This window comes from Zonotrichia albicollis, chromosome 1 (assembly GCF_047830755.1).
Source record: "Zonotrichia albicollis isolate bZonAlb1 chromosome 1, bZonAlb1.hap1, whole genome shotgun sequence".
Classification (NCBI taxonomy): domain Eukaryota; kingdom Metazoa; phylum Chordata; class Aves; order Passeriformes; family Passerellidae; genus Zonotrichia; species Zonotrichia albicollis.
In genome coordinates, this window is record NC_133819.1 from 120,841,285 (window position 1) to 120,855,112 (window position 13,828).

Below are 13,828 nucleotides of genomic sequence, written 5' to 3' on the forward strand. Positions count from 1 at the left end.
ACGTCCATAACGGCCTCTAAAAAAATCTTTATTATGCTGCTTTGCTCTGTCTATGCTTTTCTCACTCTGGTTATGTCTCTATCTACACACTTGGCAGCCTTATTTCTGAATCATGGTTGGAATTGCCCAAATGTAGAGGCCTCATAATGTCCATGATCATCAGCCATTTCATCAGGTTTGGATAGGGAGCAGCTTGGCAGCCTTCTTTCAATCACAAAATTGCACTGAATTCTTCAATATGACCTTCATTTAGAAGGTTCCTTTGTTAGTTTTGATTCACGCATGCGGAATATAATTTTTTTATGCTTTCAGTCTTAAGGGTTCCAGGAAGATGGGATTTCTGGGAAACTTGGCTCGGAACTACTTGCTTGAGAGCTTTACTTTGAGCCCATTAATACATATTATACCTACTGAGAAACTTTTTGCCCTTTTTGTTTGGCTTAGATTATATCTGTCAAACTACATTTCAGATACTTTTGCTTTTTTCCACTGTCAGTAGAACAAAGCCTCCTTTGCAATCTGGTCTTGAAGGTTGGATGTTTAAATTTTGGTGCTGGCAAATATTATGAACATGTATTTTGTGCAATATTTCACTTTTCAAAGACAAGATGAAAACAGTGTTTAGAATTTCTAATCTAACATTTAGCTATCTTACACCTTAATCAAACACATAAAAGAAAAGATCAATACACTCTTGCCTCAAGTTAACTGAGGCCAGTGTATACAAGAAACTGGGGAATGAAAATTATTTCATTACTAAGGAAAATCACTTAGCTTATAAATTTTTTATGAAAGACCATTAATAAAGCTACAGATCAAATTTAGTATCCTCTATGCTCACTTCTGTGAAACTTCTTGCAGTCCAGAAATTAGCTTAAGCAGTTTTTAAAATGTGTCATTTTGGGTTTGGGTTTTTTTCAGTAAGAAAATAAGAACAGACACATTTTTTTCCTCCTACATATCTTCTGCTCAGCAAGATAAGTATTTGATTGAAACATATTGTCTGTTCTGTGTGCATATTATAAACTATGCAGAACACTTTGGTCAGGATTTTGCCAAATGGGTGCTCAAAATTATACATTAATAATGTGTCTTAGTTTTTTTATTTGAACTTGAAAATTACAGCTTTTGTCAGGTTCTGCTGAGGTAGAATAATGTTGTGTACAACCCATCTTTCTGGTTCAAGAGATTTGATTATTGCAGCACTTTGGTTGTGAAGAGAAAAATCGAGCGATTTACTGGTGCAGAGTAGAGCCACTCTCACCTCTTGGGTTATAGCAGCCCTCAAGCATGTTCTTTCTAAAAGCACCTGTTTCTACTCAGGTGTTTTGTCTCTATCCATGAGTTTTCTACAGCTGTGATCTTGGTTGCATGAGAAAACAACCATATTTTCTTGTCCTGATAACAATGAAAATGAGATGGAGTCTTCAAAATTACTTTCCCTACTATTTCTTGCCCGGTGTTCTGGCAGGTTGTCTGTTGTACTGCTCTGAAACTTTCCTGGTTGCTCTGATACAACAGTGACAGCCTTTCTGTTAGATGAGGAACCACAATCAATTTTTGTCCTCAAGTGGTTTTTTGAAAAAGATTGGCAAAGATGCACAAAACAGTTCATTTGAAGGAATGCAGTTTTCATCTATTTTCTTTTATGAAAGGAGTAAAAGTCTCTTAATTCTGCGCTGCACTGATGTGCCAAGACAATAATCAAGCTACATTAATTATAAAAGATTGGGACCCTGGTACAAAGCCTTGGTCTACTTTAAGAGTGGAGGTGGGGGTAGAACATGCAGAAACCACCTGAAAAGGGATTTATATAGTTGCAAAACATTTTTTTCTTGGATTGTTACTCTCCAAGTTGTGCACTTGCCAAACTATAGATTTTAGTGTGGGTTTTTGTATGTCGTTTTGTGTTTTGGGGGAGTTTTGTATGGTTTTGTGCTTTTTGGGGAGTTGAGTTTTGTTTTGTTTGGGTTTTTTTCCTTAAGAAAGAACAAAACGAATGCATTTGTTTGTAAGTCGGCAAGAACACTTGTTACACTCAAAAGCTTAGAAACGTTATACTGTTCAGGCTAATACCTGCATGGGTGAGGGAGGTATAGGAGACATTTATTATGTAATCTTTTTATGTATAATTTTTAAGAAGAGGATTGATTTAAAAGCAGTTATTTTGAGGAGATATGAAACAGCTGACCTCTTTCCCCCATTGCAGCTGCACCCTGAGTGTCACCCTGGAGCAGGCAATCACGCTGGCCCGGAGCCATGGGCTGCCCCCTCGCTACATCATGCAGGCCACCGACGTCATGCGCAAACAGGTGAGGGGCTGGCTGTGCCACAGTGCAGGCACACAGCTGTGGTAATTGGGAGTGGGGAGTGGGTGTCCTGGTTTAGGGCAAATCTGGGAGAAAACCTCCAAAGGGGGCCCCTCCAGAAAGCAAATCCACACGGCTCCTCCCCCCAATGACTTCAGCAAGGATTCCTCGGAGACAAGGGGAAGGAACCTGTTTATTTAACAGGCACAGCACCCCCCAGCACACAAAATGAACAATACCGGATGACAACAGTCTTTCACCGCCCTGAAAAAGATGACAAATTCAGAAAGTCTCTCTTGGGGGTGGTTGCTCTGTTATCAGTCCCTCTAGTGCTGGGGGTAGCTGCTGCAGGCCACAAGGTGCAAACTCTCGGTGTTTCTCAGGTCCCAGCCCGGAGCAGGTTCGAGAAATTCCAAAAAAAGGAAAGGAAAAACAGTCCAGGGAAAAATTCGGACTGCTTAGCTAAACTAACTAATGAGCAGAAGCAAAGAGCAGGAGCAAAGCAGAAGCAAGAGTGAGAGCAAAGCAAAAAGCCAAGCAAAAAGCAAAAGCAGCACTATGTGCCGCCCTGTCTGTGTGTCCCACTAGCTGTGGGGGAGCGGTTGATAAGAAACCAAAACAAAACTTTCACTCTTCAGAGCCAGTCTTGAAGGCACAGAACATAATATCCAGCATAAACAGAACACACGAATGGGGATACAAGCATCATAATGTCACCCTAGGACAGTGGGCTACAGCTATGGAAAGCAGGTGAACAGCACTGAAATGAGCCATGGAGTGCCCAGGTGCACTGACCAACCACCAAAGGGAACAGAAGGCACACAGATCCATGCATGGCCAATCAGGGGTATAAAAGGTTGGGCTAAAGAAAAAGAAGGGCAGATGCTTGCAGCCTTGTGAGGTAATGTAATGTTATTCTGTGTGGGCAGACAGCTGAAGCCTTCTGATGTGATTTGGTGTTACTCTGTATGGGTTGGAGCTTTCTGACATTGTATGATGATACTCTGTATATTGTGGATATCTCAACTGCAGTGTATGCTGTGACAGGGAAGACCTGCATGCTTCCAAACAACACATGTGGTTATCAAAATGGAATGATTCGACCAAGCATTTTTTAGCCTCCATCCTAATGTTGTGCAGTGTCTATTTGAGTCATCTAAGTTTGGGTTCTTTGCTGTTTGTGTTTTGGTCTTCTGTTTTGGGTTTTTTTTTAATTTTCTTCCCTGTTTTTTTAAATTATTTTTTAATACAGAAACAGGCTATCTTTATCCAGTTGTTTGCTTTCTCTTATGATTTTACTAAGTGATTTTTGTATAGTAACTGCCTTGGTGTCACCTTAGATCAGAATAGTCTGTTGAGTAAGACAATTTTTATCTTAATATATATGATTGATAAAAACAGCTTAAGATTATTAGCTATTGCCAGTAAAAAGTGACTCATGCACTGAATTAAGGGAAAGTGTAGAAGGGAAGGAGAGAAAGAAACCCCATAGTTTTTCATTTCCAGGCAAGATTCCTGAGGACAATGTCCTTATTACAAAACAGTGTTTTTCACTCTTTGGCCATCATAGCATTTAGGGACTGTTGTGCATAGATAACCACCTCAACATGAACTCTTGCTGTGAAGGTATGCCAAAAATACTAGATTAAAAAGTAATATCAACTGAAAATGGGGGGTTACACTCTGCTGTATTAACACAACATTTTCTAGAGTATCTCGTTATCAGAAAATACTTTGACAAGGATGTATCTTGGAAGGAATTCAAGGGAAGAACATGAATGATACAGAGGTTGTTAGACAGAACTTATAAACTGAAGATTAAAGAGCTGAACCTGTTCAGTTGATGAAAGAGAGGTTGAGGGGGGACTTAATCACTCTGCATGCATATGGAACATATATCCCAGCCTGTGGTAGCTTTCAACCTTACAACAAATCATAAGCAAAATACGGGATGCACTCAATCTTGAAGTGAAAAAAACGTAATTAAATATTGTAACAATTAATCACTGATAAGACAAGATTCATAATTTCTGGGTTCTAGATGACACCTAATATATTATGTTCATTAACTTTACTACATATTTTGTGCAGCAATCACAGTTATGAAGATGATTAAAAAGCTGTACTTTGCTTCTAACTTGCTGTAGAGAAAAACATGTGTATGCTAAGTGTGACCTTTGGTCTGTTAAAGCAATTTTGTGAATACTTTCAAACCATAGATTTGCATCAGTTGTATCTAAGTGTTGCTGCTGAGCATTAGTACATCAGAGTATTTAGTCTCATTCCTTTTTGTATTGGGCTTTCACCTATTTTGGTGCATAAATTAAGTTTCGGTGATGAATAATCATCCTCGAGGTTCTTGAATGTACATCTGCTCAGGAATTACAAGTTTAACTTGACTTGAAAAGAAGGCTACTGCTTTATATGCAGTATATATGTTTTATATACAACCTATACATGCGAGTTATATGGATGAACTTGCATGTATAGGTTGATATGTCTGCTCCTGAAGATTTAGACCAAAGGCAGATATGTGTATTTTGCAATCAAAAATATGGTTGTAGGGGTTTGCATAAATCTATTTATAGGATGTATTCTGTCAAATTGTACATTTTCAAAATGCAGATCTAGGCCATTTTTAAAAATGCTGATTCATTTTTGTATCTTCTGCATTTATGTAATGAAAATTAAAGACAAAATGAAAGAAACTGACATAGTTTTGAGCAGCTGTAGCTGTACTTTCTCAAATACAGATGTGAAAAAAGGCCTTTTGATGAGGCTGCATTCTTTGAAGTAAAACAGCAGGTGATCAATAGCTGTTAAAGATACCAATATCTCAATACCACACACAGATACTGCGAAAATGTGTGCTAGTATAGCTAGACGTTTTTCACACATCCTTTCTCTTGCAGGAAACCACTATGGCATTTAATAGAGTAATAATCTTTTGTCATAATTTTCAATCAGTCTTGGAGTTCTGTAGTAGAAATGTAACCCTCCATTAAATTCTAAATGTTTTGTAGTAATTTCAACAACACACTATGGTATTTTCTAGAAACTTGTTCGGATTTAATGTTTAAATTATCTGTAGGATTTAACTGTCAGGATCATAATGTAGGCAATAAAACTTGGAAGAAAAAGAAATAAAAAGGTTTCTTGGGGCTTAATGCAGAACATTTAGTTAAGAGCAATACATGTGCCTTTTCCACATAAAACAAACAAAAAAAATTGTTATCCCATTTACACACTAAACGTTTTGTGGAATAAAGATATTAGCCACAGGGAGTTGCAAGTCAAAGGACATCTATTCCATCTGTTACTCAGCAGCACTAACTCCTGTCAGTATCAGCTTTCCACAAGAGGAAATTATTTCTACTTGAAGCTGATGTGTTTTCCAACTTGGTGCGCCAGAGACACCTGATTGAATGGATAACCTCAGGAATGATTTTATTTTTATTTGAATGAGGTCAAGATCATGTTGAACAAGACTAATAATAGGTCCAGCTGTACTATTGGAACAATGTTCAAAGTAATTGTCTTGTCAGTTATAATAAGACAGCAAGCACCTGGTCTGTGAGAACTAAAGGAAAGAGACAAACTTGTGAGAGTGAATATGAACTTGGGTCTGTGGAATGGCTTTACTTAAGCAGTTTTGATTTATTTATGAAATAGAGAAAAAATTGTCAAAACATCCCAACTATCTTTTGGTAAAATTTTAAACTTACGTATATACTCATGTAAACAATTGCACACACAAAATACTATGTAAAGCATCCTGATAGCAGTGTGAATTCAGGATGCAGCAGAGTGGAGAGAACAGAAGCCTAGGAAAGGAGCTACAGGAGGGTAGAGAGCTCTGAGGAAAAAAAATAACTAAAAGACTGATGAACAGAAAAGGCCAGAAGAGAATTTATATTATGTATTATATTATATTATATATTTAATATATGTCTTTTAAGTGACTAATCATATTTTCATGCCTTTTTTAAAGTATAATAACAACACTATATTTTGAGCCCACCAGGGGAGGGACTATGTTAGACCTGTTGTTTGCAAATAGAGATGGTGGGAGATGTGGTAGTTGGAGGCTGCTTGGGGCATAGTGATCATGAAATTATAGAGTTCTCAATATATGGTGAAATCAGGTGGAGCATCGAGACTTTTACACTGGACTTCTGGAGGGTGGACTTTGGCCTATTTAGGAGACTTATTTGGAGAGTTCCTTGGGAAGCAGCCCTTAAAAACAAAGAGTCTAGGAATGGTGGGCACGCTCCAAAACAGAGATCTTGAGGGCACAGGAACACACTGTCCCTGTGTGCCGAAAGATAAGTCAATGAGGCAAATGTCCAGCATGGATGGGCAATGAGGTTTTGAAGGAACTCAGGGATAAAAAGAGGAAGTATCATCTTTGGAAGGGGGGTCAGGTCTCTCAGGAAGTATTTAAGGGGGTTGCTAGGGCAAGTAGAAAAAAAAATTACAGAGGCCAAAGCTTAGTTCAAACTTAACTTGGTAACTTTAGTAAAGAATAATGAAAAGTACTTTTGCAAATATATTAATGGCAAAAGGAAGGGCAAGACCAACCCTTGTTCTCTACTGGATGCAGGAGCAAACTCAGTAACTGCAGATGAGAAGGCAAAAGTGCTTAACACCTTCTTTGCTTCAGTCTTTAGTGGGAAGATGGCTTGTCCTTAGGACAGCTGTCCTCTTGGGTTGGTAGATGGTGCCAGGGAGCAGAATGGTTCCCCTGTTATCCAGGAGGAGACAGTCAGAGAATTGCTGAGCCACTAAGATGCTCACAAATCTATGGGACCATATGGGATCCATCCCAGGGTGATGAGGAGCTGGCAGATGAGCCTGCAAAGCCACTCTCCATCATTTACTGACAGTTCTGGCTCACTGGCGAGGTTCCAGATGACTGGAAGCTGGCCGGTGTGATGCCAAGTCACAACAAGGGTGGGAAGGAGGATCCTGGTAATTATAGACCAGTCAGCCTGACCTCAGTACCCGGTAAGGAGATGGAACAGTTTATACTGAGTGTCATCACACAGAACTTACAGGATGGCCAGGGTGTCAGACCCAGCCAGCAGGGGTTTAGGAGGGGTGGGTCATGTTTGACCATCCTGGTCTCCTTTTATGGCCAGCTGACATGCCTGGTGGATGCAGAAAAGGTTGTAGATGTTGTCTGTTTGGACCTCAGAAAGGCCTTTGCCACTGTCTCCCACAGGACACTGCTGGAAAAGCTGGCAGCCCGTGCCTTGGAGAGGAGCACTCTGTGCTGGGTTAGGAACTGGCTGGATGGCCAGGCCCAGAGGGTGGTGGTGAGCGGTGCTGCATCCAGCTGGGGCCTGTCACCAGGGGTGTCCCTCGGGGATCTGTGCTGGGACCAGCTTTGTTCAATATTTTTATTGAAAACATGGATGAGGATGTTGAGTCTTTCATTGGTAAATTTGCAGACAACACTAAGCTGGGAGTGTGTGTCAATCTGTTGGAAGGTAGGAGGGCTCTGCAGAGAGGCTTAGAATGTTTGGACGGATGGACAGAGTCCAATAAGATGGTGTTTAATAAATCCAACTTCTGAGTCCTGCACTTTGGCCACAATAACCCCCGGCAATGCTATGGGCTGGGGACGGTGTGGCTGGACAGTGCCCAGGCAGAAAGGGACCTTGGGGGTGCTGGTCAAGAGCTGGCTGAACATGAGCCAGCAGTGTGCCCTGGGGGCCAAGAAGGCCAAGGGCATCCTGGCCTGCATCAGGAGCAGTGTGGCCAGCAGGAGCAGGGAGGTCATTCTGCCCCTGTACTTGGCACTGGTGAGGCCACACCAGGAGTGCTGTGTCCAGTTCTGGTCCCTCAGTTTGGGAAGGACATTGAGAGGCTTGAGCACATCCAGAGGAGGCAACGAGGCTGGTGAGGGGCTGGGAACACAAGCCCTGTGAGGAACAACTGAGGGAGCTGGGGGTGTTTAGCCCGGAGAAAGGGAGGCTCAGAGGTGACCTTATCACTCTACAACTCCCTGAAAGGTGGCTGTAGCCCGGTGGGGGTTGGTCTCTTTCTCCAGGCAGCAACTGACAGAACCAGAGGACACAGTCTTAGGCTGGGCCAAGAGAAACACAGGCTGGATATTAGGAAAAAGTTTTTTGTGGAAAGAGTGATAAAGTACTGAATGGCCTACCCGAGGAGGTGGTGGAGTCACCATCCCTGGACGTGTTTAAAAAAAGATTGGATATGGCACTCAGTACCATGGTTTAGTTGGGGTGTTGGGGCAGGGGTTGGACTCAATGATCTTGACGGTCTCTTCCAGTCTAGCAATTCTGTGATTCTGTGAATAATTCTTGTAAGTATTGTACTGATTTAGAGCTTTTTGATTGTTTTCTCTATGTGACTGGTTTTTGCTACCCTTAAATTAGTGTGTAGCTTGAAAATAAGCCTATAATTTTTAAAAATGGAAATGAGAATACTAGTCCATATAGGAGAGTCCTGATTGATATCTCAGAACTGCCATCATATTTCACCAGTGCTCTGGCAGCACTGGTATGCAGAGGGTAGCAGTCTAGAGTCATGTAACACAGCTCTCCCTTATGCCCATGTGAGACAGTGTCAATTAAGAATAGAATTGGAGAAGTATAAATTAGCAGTATATTGAAATAGAAATGGTATAATGATGCTCAGTGGTTACAAAAAATGTCATGTAACAAGTTGCTAGTAATTCTTGGGGCTTTTCCTCAAAAGAAAGAAGAATTTGGTGGTTTTAAGGTAAGGTCTAATTTGTGTCCTAACTAAACAATAAATTACATGGTTATATAAAGCTAGACTCCTTTGTAAATCAATACATTTGATTTATTATGTGAGCAAGATGCTAAAATTAGTTTGTCTAGTGAGTGATGCAAGTAAAAATAGGCTGGTTTTGTTCTCAGAGGTAGTCACAGCACTGACGTCAAGGATCAGCGTGTGATTAATATGGATTGTTTTTGCAAATATATGAATATTCTGGTTCTCAGTGCTGTTAATTATGTGCCAGTCTCAGCATGGTGAGGTTTCTTATGATAAAATTTTAGAAAAAAAATTATTATTCTTTATTATGATAAAATTTTAGAAAATGGCACAGAGAAAAGGCTACTGGAGGTGCGCAAGGTCTGGAGTCAACATGTCTAACTGTAACCAACATCTATCCCTATGTCCTTCCTGACAGAGGTTTGTTGTATCTGTTCTTAAGCCACCAGCAGTAGGGACTCCTGCAGGCTGTTTCTCATGTGGTCTGTTCCAGAGTTTTCTTAACCTTTTCATTACAGTGTTTTACTTCGTGCCTCATTTAAGTGGCTTTTTTCTTCTGTTTTTCCCCCTTCAGTTCCCATTTTCTGTCCAGTATACCATAAACTTAGCAATGAGATTTTCTTCCCTATTTAGCAGTAGACTTTTAGCATTTTTATTGTTCCCAGAAATGGGGCATCTAGCATACTCTGGCCAACCGGTTACCACCCTCATCATAAAATATTTCTTTCTTTTACCTATTCTGAATATACCTTTGTTTAGTTTAAAATCATTACTTGTTTTCCTATTGCTACAGCTCCTGCTAAAAAAGTCTATTCCAAATTTGATTATCATGTCCCTGGTAAGCTATCACTTGTATAGATAGAAGAAATCAATTCATCTGATCTATTGTTTTTCAGTTAAATTTTCTTACTGAACTCTTTTCAATTCTTTTATTAAAGATGAGCAGTAACTCTGAAGAATTAGATTTATTATAATAATCTTGCGGGACTTTGTGATTGAGCAATAAAATAGATGAAAATCAGCATAGATTACTCTTAAGTGAAGGGCACTAGGGAAAAAACAAACCCTAAGTTCACATTCAAAATAATTGACTGTGAGTTTGCCATTCCATTTCATGTTGAAGACCTGAGGATATGAGGAGAAAACAACAGCTCAATTTGCAGCAGTTATGAGTAAAGCAGAAGCTATAATGGTTTAGGAGGGATAGAGGACAAAGTAGAAATCATGCTGTCATGACCCTGCATTTGGAACTATCTAATGTTCTTATCCCTTCCATAAGGATATAGCATAATGGAAAAGATTCAGAGAAAGTCAGGAGAATATTGGCTAATGGTTGGGAAAGGTTTACAGACAGAACAGACAGAAAGAAAAAATAGTATAGGACTGTTCAGCTTCATGAAGAGGGATAACAGATTTCTAAAGAACATGTGTCACAAGTAGGGACTGACCATTATCCTCTCCAGTGCAGAGCTAAACACATCAAACGAAACTGTCAGGTTTAAACCAAATTAAAAGAATGGAAAGCTGGAAAGGGACTTTTTACAAGGGCATGTAGTGAAAGAGAAGGGGTAATAGCTTCAAAGTGACAGTGGGCTTAGACTGAGTCTATTTTAGAATAAATTTTAGACATTAGGTATATTAAAAAGTCTTTACTGTGAGGGTGGTGAGGTACTGGAACATGTTATCCAGAGAAGCCATAGATGACGCATCCCTGGAAATATCTGGGGACTTTGCCCATGGTGGGAGGTTGAGACTAGATGACCTTCTAAAATTTTAGCAACCCAACCATTCTCTCATTCTTGATATAGCAAGTTAAGACTGTACCAAGATGTGGATCTTTCACAAGGCTAGTGATGTGTATTTATTACTGAGTACAAGAGAGATGGGAAAGAAGAGAAGAGAATCACTAAAGTTAACTAAACACATACTTGTTGATGAAGAGAAGAAGTATTGAATGACTAATGACTGAATTCTGGAGGAGTTTCTGGGGAAAGACATGTTTGTCACGGTCCATAGTTATGTGCCTTTTTGCAATTGTTGGAGACCATCTTACTGAGATGGATGCATCTATAGTAAAATAATTTTATATTGTGCCTTAATTTTTATATGTATTCTAGTTATTTTTTCTATCTTTATCACTCTTTCTTTACCTTAAAGAAATGTAAGGACACAGTATGTTTTTGTGGCACATGTTGATTTACAGAGTCTGAGAGCCTATCTGTGTGTAAGCAGCTAGCCTTTTTCATATACTGTTTCAGCCCATGGCAGTAAACCAATACCATGTCAATTACCTATGTACCTGATTTCAGTCAAATGAAAGGTCTAATTTTACTCTATGACTGGAATCAAGTATTATAACTCTTTTACATCATGTGCACCTGGCACTGCAGCTCTGTTAGAAATATAAGTTATCTTTGATACTTCACATCAATTAAAGATTACACAGTAAGAATTCTGAGGTTATACATTTTTACTCTCTATTATTTTGTCCTGAATTTACATAGTACACGAGAAATAAATGGAGAGTCAGTATATTTATTATTGATAGAACAAGTAGTTCCCATGTCCTTTAAAATTATAGAAAACATTGTAAGCCTAGCAGATATTTCTTTGTTGTGACTACTTTACATCAACAAAACTGAAATTTAAGAGCTAGACCTCATCATTCAAAAATAAATTTTACTAAGTTCTTTGATATATGTAAGCTGGTATGTTTGCAGAAGAGGGTGTTTTTCACACAATGGTTCATGGTATATAAATATTGTGCATGTTTTGTCCATTTCCTCCTTACTAGATGAGTCAGTGAGACAACAATGCTTTCACTATTGTTTTTGAAAGGATCAATTGGGATAGAAAGAGACCAACTTTTCCTTTTGCCCCTGCTTTAAGTGGGGATTTTAGACTAATCAATCTCAGGAGGTTCCTGCCCATTTCTTTGGGGTTTGGTTTTGAGATTCTCTGATTATAAAGGAAGATCAGGACCTGCATTTTTCTAATTCTTATTTAGTGCCTGAGTTTACGCCATTCTTTGTTAGTTTCATTGAGCATTTTCATAGAAAATAATCTGTATTATTTGTTTGTTTCAAAGTTCACAGGAAATAAGTGGCCTGTCAGAAAAGACTTCTACATGGAATAGTGACAAAATCAAACAAATTGAACGAGATGTGTTTGTATTGTTTTAAACCTTAAATGTTAATTTTTCTAATGATTCTTTTTTAAATTAGTAAGATCTATATATGTGCCTTTATTTGGTGACAAGTGGCAAGATTTTAGTTTCTTTATTGCTTTAATTTTATCTTACCTTAGAAGATACTAGTTGTTTTGGGAGATGAAACATATATGTTAATTAATTATAAGCAATAGTTATGTTCATCTACAAAGCTCAAAAAATTTCCTAATTTATGGTGGGATAAATGAAGTAAAATTGTTGTTCTTCTTCCACAGGGCGCAAGAGTCCAAAACACAGCCAAGAATTTGGGAGTGAGGGATCGAACGCCACAGTCTGTGCCAAGGTAACTGATTCTTTGTGTCCTAGACCATGGTTTTGTCTACTTTGTGCCAAATTCAGTCCTTGCTGCTCAAAAGCTAACAGTAAACATTGACTAACAGTAAACATTGGCTCTTAATGTTCATAAAACAGGTTGCACTATTAGCCATACAATTTTGCTTCAGGTGATTAGTTGCAGAAGTCCAGGCTATGAAGCACTTCAAAATGTGCCCATTTTTGAAAAATGAATCTTAGTTCATGTTAATTATGAAAACACTGGAGTTGGTCCTTCATCACTTCTAATATTTAGTGGTTTTGGGTAAATACTCTTAACTAGATCCATAACTCCATTTTAATGAAATACTGTACTGCAGTATCTCAGCAAAATCATGTTCTAGTTGCCTTTGGGGATGATGTAGTCTTTGTCTCTTTCTGAAACATGCATTACAATGAAAAATGGGTTATTCTATATTTATCCAACTTTTTTAATGTTTTGATGGATTGCAGGTGCTAGAAATGTTTCTTTAAAAGCACAATACTTATAAAAGCACAATACTTGTAAATGGAAATAACCAAAAAATTCTTAATTTGATCTTAAAATGGTTCGAGTAATCCAGAACTAATTTAAACTTTTTTTTTTACTGATTTAAACATAATGTTTTTGTTGAAAAATAAGAACACATTGGATGAGCTAAACATATATGTAAAATACATAACTGATCCACTGTGGTGTTTAAATTTCAGTAAGGAAACAGGGAACTAGTAAAACCTGATAGAGATGACTGTGTGAATTTGATTAGCTTAGAGGCAGTGCAGGACCAAAGATCCCTGATCAGCTGTCTTGCCTTGTGGGAATCCATGGCAATAAAGTAGCATTTTGTTACGTTAAAAGCAATTAAAGCATTAGTGGGTGAAGACTTTTCATATTTTGAACAGTATGATTTGGGACTTAAATGAACTCCTTAATGATATAATTATGGAGACAGCCAAAGAATCATTACAACCCAAACTTTTCCCATCCCAACATGAGAGAATGTTTATCTAGATTCAGAGTTTTTGTGATAAAGGAAAAATCTAAGTTGTCAAAAATGGAAACTTAGCAATAAGATTTTTTAGCATTGCGTCTGTGGAAAAAAGACTGTCTCTTTCCAGCTGAAACTCCCACAGTGTAGCACTGAAATGCTGAAGAATGATGAGGACATAGAATAGACACGAGTACCGGGCACGCTTGCCAGTGAGCAGCAATAGCAAAGTCACAGGAATA

General features: G+C 38.6%; 1 protein-coding gene across 1 annotated transcript in view; it reads left to right on the forward strand.

Moving 5' to 3' along the window:
- PREX2 (phosphatidylinositol-3,4,5-trisphosphate dependent Rac exchange factor 2) overlaps positions 1 to 13,828 on the forward strand; it is a 171,377-nt gene that overhangs the window by 150,569 nt on the left and 6,980 nt on the right. Inside the window, exons 39-40 of the mRNA XM_005479357.4 lie at positions 2,210 to 2,312; positions 12,522 to 12,589. Of these exons, the coding sequence (XP_005479414.1) occupies positions 2,210 to 2,312; positions 12,522 to 12,589 (171 nt within the window). The remainder of the gene's footprint in view (positions 1 to 2,209; positions 2,313 to 12,521; positions 12,590 to 13,828) is intronic.